Source organism: Mus pahari, chromosome 10 (genome assembly GCF_900095145.1).
Source record: "Mus pahari chromosome 10, PAHARI_EIJ_v1.1, whole genome shotgun sequence".
Lineage (NCBI taxonomy): Eukaryota > Metazoa > Chordata > Mammalia > Rodentia > Muridae > Mus > Mus pahari.
In genome coordinates, this window is record NC_034599.1 from 67,546,133 (window position 1) to 67,562,980 (window position 16,848).

Consider the following 16,848-nt stretch of genomic DNA (forward strand, 5'->3'; position numbering starts at 1 on the left):
AAAAAAAAAAAAAAAAAAAAAAAAAAATCTGCTAAAATAAGGGAAAAGTATTTTCAAATATTTCAGAATGATAATAAAGTCACCAGGAATGTACTAGTCAGAAATGGGTATGTGCCTGGTACCAGCACTTGAAGATGTATGGCTCAAAACTTGACAGAATTAAAGGAAAAATGAAAAATTCTATATTGGATAAAGACACCCATGCCTTTTTCAAAATTGTTAAAACATACTTTTTGAAAAAATCAGACTGGAATGAAAGCTCAGTCATTGAGAGTTCTTGCTGAGTTTGCAGAGGCGCTGCCCCCCCCCCCCTTCGAACTCCCAGGTCTAGCAGCTCACAGCTACCTCTAACTCCTGCAGGCACCAGCATTCATATGCCTAGTCGTCCCTCATAGTTAAACATAAAAACAAATCTTTAAATGATAAATAAATTGTACAATAGTACCAATGACTTTGGCTTAAGAACACATCTTAAAGGCTGCAGAGCAAGCATTCTTAACTGCAGATTAGATGTTCAAATGTATATAGTGTGCATTGACAGTCATGGGCCTTGTGAGGCTTTTCTATCTTTAGCTGTCTGGTAGTAATAACTGTAGCTTCCTGTCTCAACCAAGCATGTGTTTATTCACAGTCTGATTCAGAAGCCCCTTGAGTCTTCACCTTGATCCACTGTTACAGGTCACACGAAGTAACTTTTTTTTTTTTAGCTTTTCAAGACAAGGTTTCTCTGGGTAGCCCTGGCTGTCCTGGAACTCACTCTGTAGACCAGGCTAGCCTCGCCTGCCTCTGCCTCCCAAGTGCTGGGATTAAAGACGTGGGCCATCACTGCCTACAAAGTCACTCTTGTGTATCTGTTTCTAATTTGGTCTCAAGAGCGGTTGTCTGTAAACTCTAGACCTGTCCTAATGATGGTCCAGAGATGTCCCTGGGTTTTCAGAATGCTTTTGTGGTTCTTCATCTTGTGATAGAACCTCAAGTCACCAGATGTGCCTCAGGAGATTTGTATATCTTGGCCAATGCCCTGTGACCTCTGGTCTGATCAGGGTCCAGGCTCTTCATTCCCACAAAGGGAGTCCATTTCCAGGAGAGAAGATGGGTTCAGGATGTCATCCAGGTGAACACAGATCAACTCAACAAAAATCACAGAAACAGTCTATAACTAAATAGAGAAGAAGAACAAACTGGGCATCATCAAGCACATGGCAGCTGGAGTGTGTGTTAGCATATGTGGGTGGGAGCACTTGGGTATTGCCCATGTCAATTTCTATTCCTTTTTTAAAAAAAAAATTTTAATTTTATGTATATGAGTGCAACATTGCTCTCTTCAGACACATCAGAGGAGCATATTGGATGCCATTACAGATGGTTGTGAGCCCCCATGTGGTTGCTAGGATTTGAATCAGGACCTCTGGAAGAGCAGTCAGTATACTTAACCCACGGATTCAGTACACTTAATCCCTGCTTCTGCCTCCTAAGTGCTGAGGTTAAGGCATGGGCCACTGTATCCAGCAATTCTACAATTTTTTTTTTTTAAAGATTTATTTATTATATGTAAGAATACTGTAGCTGTCTTCAGACACTCCAGAAGAGGGTGTCAGATCTTGTCAGGTTGGTTGTGCTGTAGCCTCAGACACACCCTCTCACTGCTGTGTAGTCTGTACAACTGGGAGAAAACGACAATAGCTGACCCTGATCCACAAAAGCTGTTTGGAGCAGTGTTTGATATAGAATAATTTCTATGTAAGTTATTACCAACTGTTCTCTTGCAACTTTAACTGAGAAGGGAAGAAAAAGACATGTTCTGCTCTCCTAGAAGGAATGAACAGGAGTGAGGAATAGAGTTTCAAAATGTATTGCTAGACTGTGAAAAGCTAGGACAAAGGAGGTGGTGAAATGGGATGACTGGTGCCTTCCAAGGTGGATCATGCTAGACAAGCGTGCCCTCAGTCTTCGTGCTTCAAAGCCACGTGTCTCCAGATTGTCCTCGTCCCTGTCTCCTGAGGCTGCAGAGAACCTGATTTCTGCTATGATGACTGTGTGACTCTAGCTCCGGGGAACTGATACCTTCTGATAGACCTACATGGGCATCTGTACACACACACACACACAGAGTCATAAGCGTGAATAAAGAAATAAGTCTTTAAAAAATGGAAGGACTTCTATAACATGATTTTTGTTTGTTTTGAGACCGGGATTTAACCATGAAGCCCTTGCTGGCCTCCTGATTGCTTGGAATAAAACGTGTGCCCTGCTGTGCATGGCAAAATTATTTTTAACTCCAGTTTTTCAAACTACCTAAAAAGTTTGTAATAATTATTAGGAGGTCTGCAGTCTAAATTTTTTTTCACTATTTACTATCTTTTTTTTAATCTTTTTATTGGTTCTTTGTGAGTTTCATATCAAGAACCTGATTACTGCTCATCTCCATTCCCTATGTCCGTCCTTTGCCCTGGAACCACCCCCTCGTCCCCAATAAAAAACCATGAAAGCAAACAACAAAAAGCATGGAAAACATCTCATCATGAAAGCTTTGGTGTGTCACTGTCCCACACGTCTTCACTTGTAAGGAGTCATTGTTCTGTTCACGATCTCTAGCTTGTGTGACACCATCAGTATTACATCTTCATCAGGACTCCTCCCAGTTATCCCGTTGTGGCCCTGTGTCATGGAGATCCTGCAGCTGGATCTGCAGAACTGGCCTTGTCATATGTCTCAGCTAGTCTCAGCTGGGGTGGGCCAATTTCAGAACCTCTGTGCGGTAACAGCTGGCCAAGCCACCAGCTTCTCCCTCACCTTGTCAATCAGGGTGAGCTCTCCAGCCCTGTTCTGTCTTGGCCACCCCAATGCTGCCTTAGGCAGGAGGACCCTTCTCTGCCTCACCTGCACCCAAGGCCCCAGAGCCAGCTCTGCTGGGCTGCCCAGTCAAGGCATGGGGCCAACTCCCAAGTGCTACACTCAGGCCATTTTACAGATGAGGTAATTAAAGTTTTTAAAAAGCGTAAGTTTCTATAACTGTTTAGCCTGTATACAGATCCCTGGTTTTTAGGGTACAAAACAATAGAAATAGAACTGAAAATCTGATAATTTGAAGTTGGACTAAGTTACAACTAGTTACTACTAAAACATTTGTTTTTAACTTTTAACAGTGATCCTTACGTAAGAGTGACATTGTATGACCCGATGAGTGGAATCCTTACCAGCGTGCAGACAAAAACTATCAAAAAGGTTAGATTTAGACAGCTTCCAAAGATTTTTTTAACAAACATTGTTTTTTCTGTGACAAGTTATTTTAAAAAATAAATTATGCTCTGTTTATTGTCTTTTAGTCTTTGAATCCAAAATGGAATGAAGAAATACTGTTCAGAGTAAGTATTATTTTATTAAAATTTTTTTCCTTTGTAGGTACCATTAAATAGTCATTTACAGTATCCTAAATTAACACTTTGGAATGTGCCTAGAGTTTTGAGTTTTATTTGTTTATTACTGCTGTGTGTGTGTACTGTGTCTGTGAATGAGGGTCTCTGCACATGACAGTGTGTGGACGTGGCCAGAGGCCAGCTCTGTGGCCTTGACTCTCTCCTTCCACCTTGAGGACCTTGACATCAGATTCAGGCTCCAGGCTTACATGACAAACTCTTTAATCAGCTGAGACATTTCACTGGATCCAATTTTTTTTAAAAAAAAATTATTTTCTTTATTTCATGTATATGAGTATACTGTTGCAGTCTTCAGACACACCAGAAGGGGTCATCAGATCCCATTACAGATGGTTGTGAGCTACCATGTGGTTGCTGGGATTTTGAACAGTCACTGCTCTTAACCACTGAGCCATCTCACCAGCCCTTTGGTTTCCTTTATAGGTCCATTGACTTTGTTTCTAAAGACTTACATCTTTTCCAAATGCTATGCCCTTAGGGGTTAGTGTTCAGCCTGTGCCTTGGGGGGCGGGGCTATAACGCTGCCATCGACAGAGCATGTCACCTTGTGAGTGGACTTGAACAGTATCTATTTATTTTGGTTTTTTGATTTCCAAGACAAGGTTTTTCTATGTAGCCCAGGCTGTTCTGTGCAGACTAGGCTGGCCTCAAACTTAAGAGACTCATGACCTCTGGAGGAGCAGCTGGTGCTCTTTACTGCTGAGCCATCTCTCCAGCCTGGATGGAAACATTTTAAAAGAAAATTAAAATTTTTTTCTGAGACAGAGCCTCACTGTGAAACATGGTTGGTCTTGGGCTAGCTCTGTGGACCAGGCTGGCCTTGAACTTAGAGATTCACCTGTCTCTACTTCATGAGTGCTGGGATTAAAGGTTAGTACCACCATGCCCAGGCACCTGGAAGAAAATTGTAAGATCTAAAATTAGGGGTTGGAGAGATTGCTTAGAGTTTAAAGCTACTTGTTCTTACAGAGGACCAGGGTTTAATTCCCAGCACCCACATGGTTGCTCACAACCACCTGTTACTACAGTTCAGTGGCTCCAGCACCCCATTCTCACCTCCGAGTGTACTAGGCACACATGCCCTGTATACATATAGAAAAGGGTTAAAATTAGGAACCCTCTGATAATAAGATGATCTGATATGATACAATGATTGGTTAAAGGGCATGGAGAAGATGTACACTTCGTGTGCTCTTCACCTACTTTAGTTCGAAGACTCCTGTGGATAAGTAGATGTGGCTCTTATACAGCATTCTTAACTCACCCCATCTCTGATCCAGCCCTGCTATTCATGCTCCCAGGATAGTGAGGGGCACACTTCTGCCCTTCCTGTTCACTGTAGGGTCCAGTCTTTTGGCTGGATCATTTCTGCTTGTATTTTCCATTTTTTTTAATTAGATATTTTCTTCATTTACAATTTTGTTTTGTTTTGTTCTGTTTTGTTTTGTTTTGTGTGTGTGGAGGCATGTTTTCTCTGTGTAGTCCTGGCTGTCCTGGAACTCACTCTGTAGACCAGGTTGACCTTGAACTCAGAAATCTGCCTGTCTCTGCCGCCTAAGTGCTGGGATTAAAGGTGTGCGCCACCACCGCCCGGTCTTTTTTTAGTTTTGTTTTTGTTTTTGTTTTTTTTCACTTACATTTCAAGTGCTATCCCAAAAGTCCTTGTATTTTCCTTAAAATGTTTTTTTTTTTTGTGCCTCAGTTTCCCCTTTGTGGGCTTACACAAAGCCAGTGTTATTAAAACGATACCTTTTCATTCCATTTCTGCTTTTTCATTATACTTTCCACAGCTCTGATCTTGCTTACAACCCATCTCACAATCCAGCTGCCAGGCCTGTTTGTTCTCCTACCTTTGAGGCAATGTGCTTCTGAGTAAATATTTTGTTTTATTAAAAAAAAAAGTTGGTTATTAAAAAGGATGGGTGCTGGAGAAATGGTTGAATGGGTAAGAGTACTGGCTGTCCTTCCAAAGGACCTTGATTTAATTCCTTCCCAGCACCCAGAACGTAGCTCTCAGCTGTTTGCTGTGAACCAAACTGCTGTTTCTAGGGGATCTGACACCTCACACAGACATACATGCAGACAGAACACCGTAGTTCATAAAATAAAAATCATTTAAAAAGTTGTTTGTATGTGGATCTGTGGGCTTCTGTGAAATCCCTTGGTTTTAGTCAGGGAAAAAAGATGGTACTCATCTGAGTTGTACATTCAGTGTTGATGGTAGAGACCACGGAAGGGAAGAAGTTGCTGAGATAAGACACGTGAGTCTCTGAGGTCCAGTGCAACACCAGCAAGGTGCTTCTGGTGTTCATGTTCAGAGGGTGGTCTCTCCTCTACTCAGGATGTCAGAACTAGCTTTTGAAACCAGTCTGAGATTTTGGAATCTTGAAACAGCTCAGAGTTGGTTAGAGTCATTCCAGGGAATGTAAAACTAACTTTCTGTTTGCTCTCTCAGTCCGATGCTGCTGTGACTGCCTTGGGCAGTTTCTTTGCATGTGTGTTGCTTCGAATTTTCTAAGCTCTCCCAAGGGGCTCAGTTGCTTATTTAAAATGTATTATTACTTAACTTACTGTGTTCTGCTCAGGAATGCATTTTTCAGCCAACCAACATCTTTTTTTTTGCATTATCTGCTCTTGTTTTATTTTGATTCAGGACAGGGTTTCTCTTTGTAGCCCTGGCTATCTTGGAACTTGCCCTGTAGACCAGGCTGACCTTAAACTCAGAGACCTGCCAGTCTCTACCCCCCAAGTGCTGGGATATAAGGTGTGCAGCATCACCACCTGGCTATTGTTTTTTATTTATTTACTTATTTTTTTAATTTATATTATTACCTATTAGATATTATATTTTATTATACTTTACTTTTGATAACATTTACTTGTTAATGAAAGTACTGACAAAGATGCTATAGAGAGAAATGAACTAAAAACTAAAATTCACTATCTCTACTTCTTTTGAGATTATTTCTTTGTTCTTGCTTTTTAACTGTAAGAAAATGTGAGCCCTGACTATAAAAATATCCTTGATGATTTCAGAGTATAAGTCAATCTGTTCTTTCAATTGATTTTTCAGGTTGACATATACGATACATTGTTCCATAATGGGCTACTCAAACATTTGTCATCATTCTTTGTTCTCAGTTGTCCCTCCCTCCCCCTCCCAGGCTGGCTCTCTTCCTCCCCCAGTTACTCACTCCCCCATTTCAGCCCGGCTCCCAGTTCTACTTTCTTAGTGCAGGGTTTCTATTGCCCTCTCCATTCCCTGCCCTTTTTAGGATCTCTTCCTTTCCTGTTATGATCCCAGGTCTAATTTTGTGATCTAAACATGTAAATAAATACACACATAACAAGTTTTGCATAGAAGAGAAAACATACAGTATTTGTCTTTCTCAGTGGCTTCTTTCACTCATACTTCTAGTTAAATTCATCTTGTAAACGCCATGTTTTCAATTTCCTTTTTTAACTTTTTGTTATCTTTTACCTAATAATAAAATGAAAAATAATATATGAATAGATATAATCTATATACATATATTTATTGCAAATACTTAGACTTCTCATTAAAATGATTTTTCTTTATTTGTGAAAAAATATGACTTATTAAATGGCATTGACACCAACTTCTCTGTACATACCCTCAATTCCAATATTAACAATTCCTTTACAAAGGCAAAAGACACAAACATTTAGTATTTGCCAAACCAGTCACCAGAGAAGGGAAAATAGCTTGTGCTAAATAAGTCAATTTTCTTTTAAAATAAATAATAAAAGCCCCAAATCTTTCCCATTATTTCATTTTTGTGTGTATGAAATAATCTGAGTATTTTTAGACAAACTTCTTTGAAATAATTTGTACCTTAACAATGAGACTCTACCATTAAACATAGTATACATGAGAAATTCAGTCCTCCACTGTCACTTTTTTACATAGATATTAAAATATATATTATCTAAAATATATTACTGGGAAGGCAGTTTTAAGTTGATTTTCAATAGTTGTATCAAATGTAAAGCATTAAAAAAAATAAAGTAACCAAGACTATATAAAGCTACTGCTTCAACTTTAGGAAATGTCTACCTACTGCTTTGTCCAATAGGTATATAGGTATTGAAACACAGAGGAAAAGGTCCCTGGCCATCATGTTTTGCAAACAGTCGTTGGACTGTTCTATAGAGCTGCAGACTACCCATGGCCAAGTACAGCACTTAGCTCACACTGTTGTAAAGCAACAAGAAGCTTTCTTCTCCTTGTCAAGTCTGGGAGGAAACAGTTCTCACACTGCTCATTTACGGTGAACTCTTAAGATAAATCGCAGAACAGTGACTGGAAGAAAGCCTGCTCATAACAAACCATTTATCCCAAGAGCTCATGGAGCCTTTCTGCAATGGAGGTATGCAGTATAGAGCAGTTAGAATGGTAACTGAAAGAACCGTTCTAGGTAGGGCAACGTACCTTCAACTGGAAGGCAGAGTCCACTGTGTATGTGCACCACGTTTTCTTCGTCCACTCAATACGCTGTGACTGAGAGCAGTGAATGTGGGTGTGCTAGCATCTCTGTGGTATAGTAACAGTAATTGCTGGGTATGTACTCAGTGTTAAATTTCAAACTATTTAACATATCAAAGTGGTCCTGGCCAACATGTTTGAGAAGAACTTGCAGTACTCTTAACGTGTGTCATCTCTCCTGTCCTGATCTGTTGAGTTTTTAATTTCCAACATTTCTCTTTTTCTCACAGAATCTGAATTTTCTCACTAGATTTCTATTTCACTCACATTGCTGGATTTTTCATCTGTTGAAATAGGTAGCGTTGTATGGGATGCAGCTGCAAGTTTTTCACCCATAAATTTGTACATGTGCATGACTTGGGCCAGGGACTTTAAAGATAAAAACTATCAGGACTTACTTAAGCAGAAATAGATTGTCCAAATAGTCCTGTATTTTAAAGAAATTGAATATTGAAGTTAAAAGCATTTAGCCAAGAAGAATTTGATCTCAGTATTTCCACTGTTGAATTATGTCATACATTTTACAGTTTTGTAGGAAAAAATCAAAAAGGAGGGATCATGTTGCAATTTGTTCGTAAAACCAGAAGTATTCTCTATACAAAACCAGATGTAGATCATGAGAGAATAGAAGTGAACATCATTAATATTCTAGTTTTGTTTGTTTTCTTTAAATCAGACATTTTTGTGAAACCACAGTGTCAGAAAATGTCACTTATTGTGATTTCTCCTATCTCTTTTGAATATCAGTACTTTCTAAATAAGTAGGAGAGAACCTAATAGATCCCTGAAAGGAAATACCTGGTGTTTGAGCAATGGATTTTTTTTACCCACCATTTCTGTGTGTATGAGAGAACCCATGCACATGTCCTGTGTTTGCAGACCAAAGACAACTTCGATCATTAAAATGTCGGTGCTTAGAGTACGGAGAGAAAGTCAGGGCTTAGTGTAATTACTTATATATGCATGTAGACTCTAATGTAAGCCTAGTGTGATTGTGCATACCTGTACAGTATATACAGGAGGATCACAAGTTCAAGGCCAACCTCTACTATATAGTGACTTTGAGACCAGCCTGGGCTAGAAGAATAGACTGTGATGGTATACCTGTAATGACAGATTTCTAGGAGCTGAGACAGAAAGATCACTTGAATCTAGGATTTTGAGATTAACAGAACCCTAGCTCAAACATATAGATACACAAAATAAGACCATTTTAAAAAATGTATTAATTCTTGATAGGTGGGCTGGAAAGATGGCTTAGCAGTTAAGAGCAGAAAGTTAAGTTACTGCTCTTCCAGAGGTCCTGAGTTCAATTCCCAGCAACCACATGGGGGCTCACAACTATCTGTAATAGGATCTAATGCCCTCATGTGTTGTGTCTGAAGACAGCTACAGTGTACTCATATAAATAATAAGTCTTAGCTGGGCGTGGTGGCACACGCCTTTAATCCCAGCACTTGGGAGGCAGAGGCAGGTGGATTTCTGAGTTCGAGGTCAGCCTGGTCTACAAAGTGAGCTCCAGGACAGCCAAGGCTACACAGAGAAACCCTGTCTCAAAAAACCAAAAAAAAAAAAAAAGTCTTAAGTCTTGAAAGATACAGTGACATACCTGTAACCCCAGTGCTAGGGGCAGAAACAGCTTAGTAGTCAATTAGACTATTCAAAATGGGACGTTCCCAGTCCTGTGAGAGATCCTTTCTAAAAAAATAATTGAATAAGGCACCCAACATGCACTTCTTACTTCAGCACATGTGGCACAGGTGAGCACTCTTGCATACACATGCATATATGCATACACCATAGGGACATATGCATACAAAATGTAATAATTCTTATCTAACGGGTTCATAAGAACTCAGTTTGATCTGCTAATCATATATTGCCCATTCTTTGTTTTAGAGAAGAGAGGTTTAATTCGTTGATTAGCATTTGCTCAGAATTTTTTTTTTTGTAATTTTTTATATTTTTTCTTCAACTTTGTATTTTCTTCTATATCTTGAGCACCTACCACAAATTCCCCTATTTGAATCTGGCAGCCTTTGCTCTCCAGTAGCTCTGTCTTTAGAATCCTGTTTGTTTGGTGCTTGAGAGTGTTGTAAGTGTCAAGAGTTTTGATAACTGGTTGCTATTGTTTCCTTAGCTACTTTGTTTTCTATGGGGGAACATCTATGGATTATTTTTACTTTCATTTTTTTTTTTTTACTCATGTGAATGTGTGTGAGCCTGTGTAAGTTTGTATGTGCCATGCAGAGGCCTGAAGAAGGTGTTGCATCCATGGAACTGGAGTTACAGTCACCTTTAAGTTGTCAAGTGTGTGCTGGGAAACTGAACTCGGTCCTCTGTTGGAGAGCGTCAAGTGTTCTCAGTCACTGATCTAGTCAGATTTAAGTTATAAAATAAAAACAACTTTGCATTACTTCTGTATTTAAAATGTATCAACATTCAGAGATTACATTTTATAGCTTTTCATTTCTATTGATATTTTGTGCACTGAAACTGCATTCTAAGGTCAATACCTTTTTCAAATCAGATACAAAGAGAAAATCCCAAATAATGGTGTGTGTTTGTTTATACATGTGCGCAGTCGTGTGGCCATCCAGAGGCTATAATGACACATGAAACACTCTCCTTTGTAGAAGGACCCCCTTCATTCCCATATTGTGTTCCTTGGTTGCTGTTATGGTTCTCTTTAATTGCTTGTCTGACACAGTCTAAAGTCACTTGGGAAGAGAAGCTCAGTGAGGGGTTATCTGAATTGGGCTGTCTTGTTGGCATGCCTGTGGGGTATTGTCTTGGTTATTACTTGATGTCGAAGATCCAGCCATCTGTGGTGGCATTATCTCCTGCGAAGGAGATCTTAGATTGTGTTAAGTATAATGCTTACTTCTTCACCGTTGCATAGCAACTACTGTAGCCACTAAACCTCATCCTAAATATATATTTTTTTTCTTTGTTTTATGTAATGTCTTCAACCTCTGGTATATTAAAAAAATAGTTTCCTTTATGTTTAGAAGTAAGCAGATTTTAACTGTTTCTGCAAAAATGGGAGACATTAGCTTTGAAAATTTCTACGTATCATTGCAATAACAAACAGTGTTGGACTAAGTGTGACTGTGGGTAACGTGAGTCTTGCCTGTTCTTTGTGCGATTGAACTGCTTACTGGCTCAGTAAGTTGCTCATTTTCAGGATGTTTCTTGGCATGCACAGGTGGATATTTGTGTTTTTAAAGAAAGCTTGTCTCGTTTATGTAGGTCCTTCCACAGCGGCATCGCATTCTTTTCGAAGTGTTTGATGAAAATCGTTTGGTAAGTACCATTATACTGCATGAGTATGTAGGTTGCATTGATGGTGAACTTCAGGAGAGTGGTGTCGGGAGCCTGAGATCTGAGAGATTTCTGTGCTACTAATGGGGCTACAGTATTGTTCTTTCTTCTTTCCTGGAGTTAATCCTCCCATTTCATTCTGTTTCAAAGGACCTGTCCTGTTTGTCAAGACTATAAAGTCTCTCTCAAAGCCTTTATGACAGAAGGTGGGGGAGGGAAGCCCTTCTTTCCCTCATTTTCCATGCCATGCACTCTGAATCCTCGAGTATTTGCAGTTGTATGTACTGTGCTGTGTGTGTGCTACAGTGCACCACCTACTCAGTGTGTGTGTGTGTGTGTGTGTTTGTGTGTGTGTGTGTGTGTGTGTATGCGTATGCGTGTGTGTGTTTTTGTCAGTTTCAGTCCTTAGGTACATCATAACTTTTGTTTTGAGACAGGGTCACATTGGCTTGGTGCCTTGCCAGGTAGGCAAAGCTAGCCACTTCCAAGTATCCTGGAAGCTTTGTACCTTCACCTCTTATCTCCCAGTGCTGGGAATATAGTGTGTATCACTGTGCCTATCTTTTTGTGTGGATATTGGGGATCAGAACTCAGGCCCTTGTGCTTAGGAGGCAACTCCTTTGGTGGCTTTTCTTGATGTTTCTTAGGCCCCGTTTTACTGTCCGTCTACTCTCCTGTCCAGACTCTTCTATGAGCATGTCCACACTGAGGGAGGGAACATCAGGGAAGGCCAGGACAAAGCCAACCTGAGTGCCTTCGATGCTTTGGTTTTGGTTTTAGTTTTGAGACAGGGTCTCCTTACATATCAATACCTTTAGTGCCTTCGTTGCTTTGGTTTTGGTTTTAGTTTTGAGACAGGGTCTCCTTACATATCAATACCTTTCTTAGAACTCACTCTGTAGAGTCGACTTGTTCTGACCTTGGAACTTAAAGGCATGCGCCACCACGCCCGGTGGGTTGTGCATGTCTTTAAACCCAGCACTTGAGAGACAGAGGCAGGCGGATTGCTGAGTTCCAGGACAGCCTGGTCTTCAGAGTGAGTTCCAGGACAGCCAGGGCCACACAGAAATCCTGTCTCAAAGAACAAACAACAAAAAAAGTAGTGCTAAGTATTCAATATTTTTTGGTTATGAAATACAAACACCAAAAACCAAATTAAGTAATTTGAATCACTCTTTTTCGGTTGGGGAGCTATCAAGTCTGGGTTTCTCTGTAGTCCAGGCTGGCATTCACAGAGATTTGTCTGCTTCTGCTTCCTGAGTGCTGACTGAATCACTTTTTTGACTAACAGAAAAACTGGATTTCGGGTTGGAGAAACGGCTTAGTGGTTAAAAGTACCTGATGGGTAACTGTGAAAACCAGAGTTTGGATTTCAGTACCGGGAAAGCAATCCAGGTGTCCTAGGAATGCCATGTAAATTCCAGCAACTCCCGTTCAGAGGGGAATGGATGCAGGAGGATTGCTGCTGCTTGCTGGTATTTAGCCCACCAGAGAAAACATGTGACCCAAGGTAGGAGAGAGACCCTGCCTTAAAGGAGTACGAGGAGATTGATAGGGGAACACACATTACCGCCTCTCTATGTTGTATCTGTACACACATGTATACATAAACTCACATATTTTTAATAGAAAACTTTTGAAACAGAATATTTTTACATTGCATAATTTTTATTTACTTTAAGAAATGATAATTGAGTCTGGCATGGAGGCACATATTTGTAATCCTAGAACTCTGAATTGAGACTTTTAGGCAAGCTGGGCAGTCACTCAGAGGCAAAGGCAGGCAGATATCTGTGAGTTCAAGGCTACCCAGTAAGTTCCAGAACAGCCAAGGCTGTATATAGCAAAACCTTTCTCAAAACAACGAAAACAATAACACAGAGATAGACAGACAGACAGACAGACAGACATGCGCGCCCCACCCACCCACCAGCCTGGTCTAGAGAGTTCTCCCAATGAAGTGTTGTGATTAAAGATATGTAATGCCACACTTGGTTGTTTCTATTTAGTTTAATTTAGTTTGTTTATTGAGGCAGGGTTTCATGTATTTGTCCCAGGCTGAGTTCAAACTCCCTATGATAGCTGAGGATGAACTTAAATATCGATCTTCCTGCCTCCATCTCTCCAGTGCTGGGGTTACACATTTATGCCTCCACATCTGGTGACTTTCTGCATATTAGACATCAGTCTGCCAGCTGAGCCTCATCCCCATTCTCATGAGGATACAGATTTAAACTGTTTTAACATTTAACATGGTACCTTATTTATGCTGAGTGTATCTGCTGTGACAGTCTTCATGGGTCCTGGAATAGAGCTTTCTCTAAAACTGAATTTGAACAGCCAGCAGGGGTCAGAAATATCGAGAGCCGTGTGCTGAGCACCACCTTCAGCATATAACAAGTTTAGAAATCATGTTGATGCACTGGGAGTCATAGCCACTGGGCTGGCCAGCCCGCAGCAGACTCCCAACACTGTAAACATCTATCCTTGAAACCATGTCCTAGCAGACCTCTTTGGAAAGAGAAAGGTGAAGAGCACAAATATAATGTTTTACATAATAATTTCCAGGCGTCTGGAAAATGTTTCCCGAATCATGTATCATTCCTGCTTTTTTGTCTTAGCTGGTTTTAAGGCTTGAGGTGATGGCGCTAGTGGTGGTCTGGGTCCTAATGATTATGAAATGAAAGCAGGCAGGATTTCTCTACTGGAGGTAGAGGCAGGTTCTTTTTGGAGGTGGAGAGATGGCTTTGTGGTTAAGAGTGTGTATAGAGGATCTGAGTTTGACTGTCAGCACCTATGTCAAGCAGTCCACACACCTGTAACTCTAGTGCCAGAGGGCTCTTATATTTTGGGCATCTAGGACATGGCACCTCTTTGCATATGTACAAACACCCCTGAATAATTAAAAATATTAAAATAAGACTTTTATAAAGATTTTAGATTTATTTATTTATTTATTATATGTGTTTACACTGTAGCTGTCTTCAGACACTCCAGAAGAGGGCATCAGATTTTTCTTACAGATGGTTGTGAGCCACCATGTGGTTGCTGGGATTTGAACTCAGGACCTTTGTAAGAGCTCTTAACCGCTAAGCCATCTCACCAGCCCCTAAAAATAAGTCTTAAAAAGAAGTTAAATTGCTTCTTTATGAAACACGCCTTCTCTCTTGAGACCTTCAGCTGATTGGATGGGGACTATTCACATCTTGGATGGCCATCTGCTTTTACTGAAACGCCACTGGTTTTCATCTTCTTCACATCTTTAGAAATACCTTAAGCAATGTGTAGATTGGAATTTGTTCAGCCTCGTGCCCCAGTGTAGTAGTCAAAGTTGTTAAGTTACTTACCACAGTATGTGGGTGTTCAAGGTTCATCTCCAATTAGTAGCATCCATGCCTATATAACATAGATGATCACTTTATTCTAAGTGGTATATAACCAGTGATCCAGCAGCTCAGAGTGAGGAAGGAGCCAAGCTTCTTCTATCCTGGGGCCCTGTCCATTTCTCTTCAGACTCTGGATTTCTACCGGACAGCAGAATAATCCCAGATAAGGGTTGCCAGCACATCTCATTCCTCTGGCTTGAGCTCGGGGTTGACACTGGCCCTGGTAACTGTGGTGTGTGGCTATGCAGAATTTTGGGATTTTTAGTCATGATTGTCTAGCCTTATTCCTCCAGTTTCTCAGTTACCAAAAGCTCATCTATCAGTAAAACCTAAAAAATAATCCTTCAGAAGCAGCCAATGGATTATCATTTTGGTTGCATTGAATTAATATCTCATGTGGCCAGGCTTTCCTCAAACTTCCCATATACTGACCTCTGATCCCCATGTTTCCACCTCCCAAATGCTGGGATTGATTATAGGTGTGACACCCAGGACCCAGGTTTATAGGGTCCTGGGTGTCTTCCCCAGGACTTTGTGAATCATAGGTAAGTACTTTATCAACTGAGCTTCATCTTCAGCTGTGAATCAACTTTAAAATCAAAGCAAACAAACAACAAACAAAATCCCAGCTTGGTCCTTGGACAGTTGGATCAGAAGAGAAGGCAAAAAGGAAAAAAAAAGCCTGCTTGTGCTCCTCACACTCTGGAAGCTTAAAATTTTACCGAAAAGCTTTTTGTTGAGGAGAAAACATGTCAGATATTCAGCATTATTTTATATTAATAATCATATTTTCTCACTGTGTACTTAGACAGTACTGATTATCCAATTACAAGTGACCTTATTTAATATGGCAAATGCCTAACTTAATCCAAAAAGAAAGTTAGAAGGAAGAAGGACTTTCCTCCCATACAGAAGAAGAGTAATAATACAGGAGGATTTCCTGAAGTCTGTAAAGGCATAATGGGTTATGCACTTTCTAGTGTAATGTCTAATTTCAGTCAAACAAAATTTAACAGATTCTAGTTTATGCGTTAACTGGTTAAAAATACTGCTAGAAAATTAGAATTCAAAACAGATCTGATTTAAGCAGTTTTTTTAAACAAAGTATGAGTATATATTTTACATATTTGCTTTTACTTAGGAAAAAAAAACCCTTAAGTTTGAAAAAATACAGCTTGGGTGTAGTGCCATGTAGTGTAAATAACTCAACTATTTTGCTATGAATGGGCCAGTATATACTTATTGCTGGAGTTCTTGCTATAAAATTCAGGTAAGGGGTTTAAATATACCCTAGAGTATTATTTAAAAATAAATTTGTTTCTTTCAAATAGAATACCAACCTTAGTCTGTGACATTAGGGAGAGAAGTTAAAATATTAAGCCTTTATTGCCAAGTAAGCTGAAAATACAGTAAAGGTTATGTAAACACAAATATATATCTATAGATAGAGAGAATCACCACCACTGAAGGACAAGCCGTCTACTGTTCTCTGCTGTGAGAGTTTTTATCAGCACTTGTAATTCTACCTCACAGGCTATGCTAGTGGGCAAAGATGTTTATATTATGAAATATGTGGCCTGGTTTGTATTTCTTTATAGGTATCTAACAGCTGCGTGGGTTGTTTTAAAGCACCAGTAGGGGCCAGCAGAGGACTCTTGGAGAACAGGATTGCCATTGAGATATGTTTATTTGATGTGTTAAATCCTTTTTAGGCTTCTTTACTTACCAAAACACTCTCTTTAAGTGAATGAATTGCACACAGTGGAATAAATGTGTTCAAACTATATTGGGGTGTAGCCTTTCTGTCTAATCTGCATATGTTTTTAATGGAATGTTTACCCAGGCTGTTTCTTGGCAGGATTTTAATAGTCAGAATATAAATGGCATCATTTAAAGACTGTACTACTTGGCTGCATTAAACCTTAAAATTACAGGACAAAATGGTTGGCGACAACTTCTCAGCCTTTATTTTTTTAATTTCCCCTTGAGGAGATTATTCAGTGTTTACAGCAGTGTTACTGGGCTCATTTTGTAGTTCAGTCTGTCAACTTTCACTTTCATAATTGTGTCTTGCTAAAATATTTATCTTGTTTAATTTTACGGTTAGGTTTTATGCCCCTCACCCCACATTTTTGTATTTCTAAGTTATTCAGCTGTTTTCATTTACTCATTCCTTAAAAATTACTACAGTCCG

General features: G+C 39.8%; 1 protein-coding gene across 1 annotated transcript in view; it reads left to right on the forward strand.

Moving 5' to 3' along the window:
• The window catches only part of Nedd4 (NEDD4 E3 ubiquitin protein ligase), an 85,951-nt gene that overhangs the window by 10,867 nt on the left and 58,236 nt on the right, over positions 1-16,848 (forward strand). Inside the window, exons 4-6 of the mRNA XM_029543490.1 lie at positions 3,147-3,225; positions 3,327-3,365; positions 11,197-11,250. Of these exons, the coding sequence (XP_029399350.1) occupies positions 3,147-3,225; positions 3,327-3,365; positions 11,197-11,250 (172 nt within the window). The remainder of the gene's footprint in view (positions 1-3,146; positions 3,226-3,326; positions 3,366-11,196; positions 11,251-16,848) is intronic.